The 2500-nt window shown below is 40.5% G+C and overlaps 1 protein-coding gene across 2 annotated transcripts in view; it reads left to right on the forward strand.

Annotated features, from left to right (window-relative positions):
* The window catches only part of LOC138030228 (tyrosine kinase receptor Cad96Ca-like), a 27732-nt gene that overhangs the window by 20015 nt on the left and 5217 nt on the right, over positions 1-2500 (forward strand). For both annotated transcript variants that reach the window (XM_068878118.1, XM_068878117.1), the window contains exons 11-13: positions 1-72; positions 1140-1210; positions 1873-1913. The exon at positions 1-72 is cut by the window's left edge and continues 51 nt beyond it. In XM_068878118.1, coding sequence (XP_068734219.1) covers positions 1-72; positions 1140-1210; positions 1873-1913 — 184 coding nt within the window. The remainder of the gene's footprint in view (positions 73-1139; positions 1211-1872; positions 1914-2500) is intronic.

Below are 2500 nucleotides of genomic sequence, written 5' to 3' on the forward strand. Positions count from 1 at the left end.
GTGTGCAAGATCGCAGACTTTGGTTTGGCCCGGGATATTTATGAAAAGAAGCAGTATTTAAAGTTGGGAGAGGTAAAAATTGGATTGCAAATTGGATTGCCATCATAGTCCTAGGCAGTTTACCTAATGACGTTCGGTATACCTATAGTTATTTGCGGTAGACTAAAAGTACGGTATACCACTAAAATGCCTTATTCACGATAGCCGCCATGTTGGTTTTCAAATTGTCATGCAAATTAGCCATGTGTTATGCTGGGGGACAAACATTGGAAAAAAGGCAAATTGCGGAAAATCGGCTCGTCGAAATATTGAAATTACATTGCTAAAAGTACATTTCAGAATTAAGAATAAGTACCTTTTATAATAATTTTATATCCTTTGATTGCCTTTGATATTTTGACTTTCTACTTCGTTATCTGCTCATTTTTCACTAAAAAAAACATCGAAGAAACTTGTGTAATCATTCTATTTTACTACTTAGGTGAGAAACATTCAATGAACGTGAAACAAATCATCTGTGTGGCTAAGATGTTCGTTACAACCTCTCGAACTTGTGTTGTTTGCCCCCTCAAAAGTGTGTAGCATGATAACAGCAGATCCAACATGGCGGCTATCGTGAGTAAGGTCTATTAGCCACTTCCCATAGGGACTTATCAGAGCCAATGAAACACAATCAACGAAACAACAGAACACAGCAACAACAACTGTTAAGAATCCCAACTGGTCAGATGCAAACCAGTGTGGCCGAGAAGGTGAACCGGGTACTTCCTGGAACAAATTCTTACCTATGGTCAGAACGAGTCTTGAGCCCGGGAACTGCCGATCTCAAGGCAAGCGTCCTAACCTCTGGGCCACACTCCCTCACGACATTGATTTGGTCGTTACAGAAGAAGTGAATATTCGAAAGGAAGACTTCATGCTATCGCTTGATCATATAATGCTGTAAGCGTTTGTTTGTTTGGTCAACGATTCAAATGAAATACTTAGGAAGAGGTCTTTGGTTACCAAATGCATGGGTTTTTTTCTTTGTGTTGTTCAGAATTTGCTCTAGGGAGAATGCGTAAGCTCTTCCAATACTGGTTAGTATATTGCGCTGGACTTAACACTTCAGCTGTTTCACGCCTTCGATGTCTTTACAGGCAGATTTACCTCTCCGTTGGATGGCGATCGAATCGATATTTCAAGGCATTACTACAACGTTAAGTGACGTGTAAGTATTTTTGAAATTGTTAGGGGAAGTCGTGTCAACTCTAGTGCACTTCGTGATTTATAGGCACGGGTTATGTTTTGAAAGTTCCCAAAATTACGGCGAGTGTAATTTGAGAACAGGGGCGCAACTAGGGGGAGGGTGCAGGGGGTGGGCACTCCCCTCCCCCCTGAGAAGACCTGCGACCAGTCAGCTGCGCCATTCCTTAGTGGTGCACCCCCTCCCCTCCCCTAAGAAAAATCGTGGATCCGCGCTGGAAAACTTTCAAAACATCACGAGTGACGATAAATCATGAAATTCGAGCAAGTTCGTACAATTTTTCTCAGGACATACTCAACAAAATCACTCCATCGCCTTGCTTCATTAGCAACTTCTGTATTGCACTACATAATCACTTTTGCACACTATATCCTATTTATGCATTCGTCATTGACCGATCAGAAACGCAAGATTTTGTTGGTGAATTTACAATTGTAAGAATAGTTTGTAGAATGGAATACGGGCTCGAGTTGCTATGGAAACACGAGAATAGAACGGCTCGTGCAATTTTGAGAACTTTCACAACATTACTCGGGCCGATAAATCACAAAATGTCCTCGCGTTCATATGATTTCTAATAGTTATCGTTCATTACAGACACCAATGTTTCATCCTTTTTCTTTCAGATGGTCATATGGTATTCTGCTGTGGGAGATTGTCACATTAGGTGTGTAAATATGTGATCATTTACATCAATTTGAATTTGATTCCACTGCTTGCGTGCTGAGTTTTGAGGAAGAAGTAAACTTCTCCTAATTCTATTTCACATCTGCAATTCAACTGTAAACCTACAAAACCTCCTAGATTTTGTGAGAAAAGCAGTTAATAGACCGTATTCATAAAAGGCGGTCATGAAATTGTTCTTTTGTCTTTGTGCTAATGGGTCAACACTCATTGCTATTCGATGGGTTCTCCTTGCATTTCCAGTATCCACTAGACTAACGAGACAAGCTCCTGGAAAATCGATTTTTTTAGAGTATGGACATAGTAGTACCCAGCAAAGCAAGTAAAAGCTAACCGTCTTCAAAGTGGTTTTTTAGACCTAAATACTGTAGATCAGCGCGGCTTTGCTTAGAAACGCTATTTCTTGTTGAACTAAAGCTCTAATTCTGCCTGCTTTCATTCTTTTTACAGCGATAACCTTCTCATATTAAGATGGGATATTACGTCGTGTAATTGTAAGGAAATGTCCAATGTCAGTTTGACGGATGGCCATAAGTGTTGACAGGTGCTAATCATCCTCACCAGCCTCAG

Source organism: Montipora capricornis, chromosome 13 (genome assembly GCF_036669925.1).
Source record: "Montipora capricornis isolate CH-2021 chromosome 13, ASM3666992v2, whole genome shotgun sequence".
In the NCBI taxonomy this organism is placed as follows: Eukaryota; Metazoa; Cnidaria; class Anthozoa; order Scleractinia; family Acroporidae; genus Montipora; species Montipora capricornis.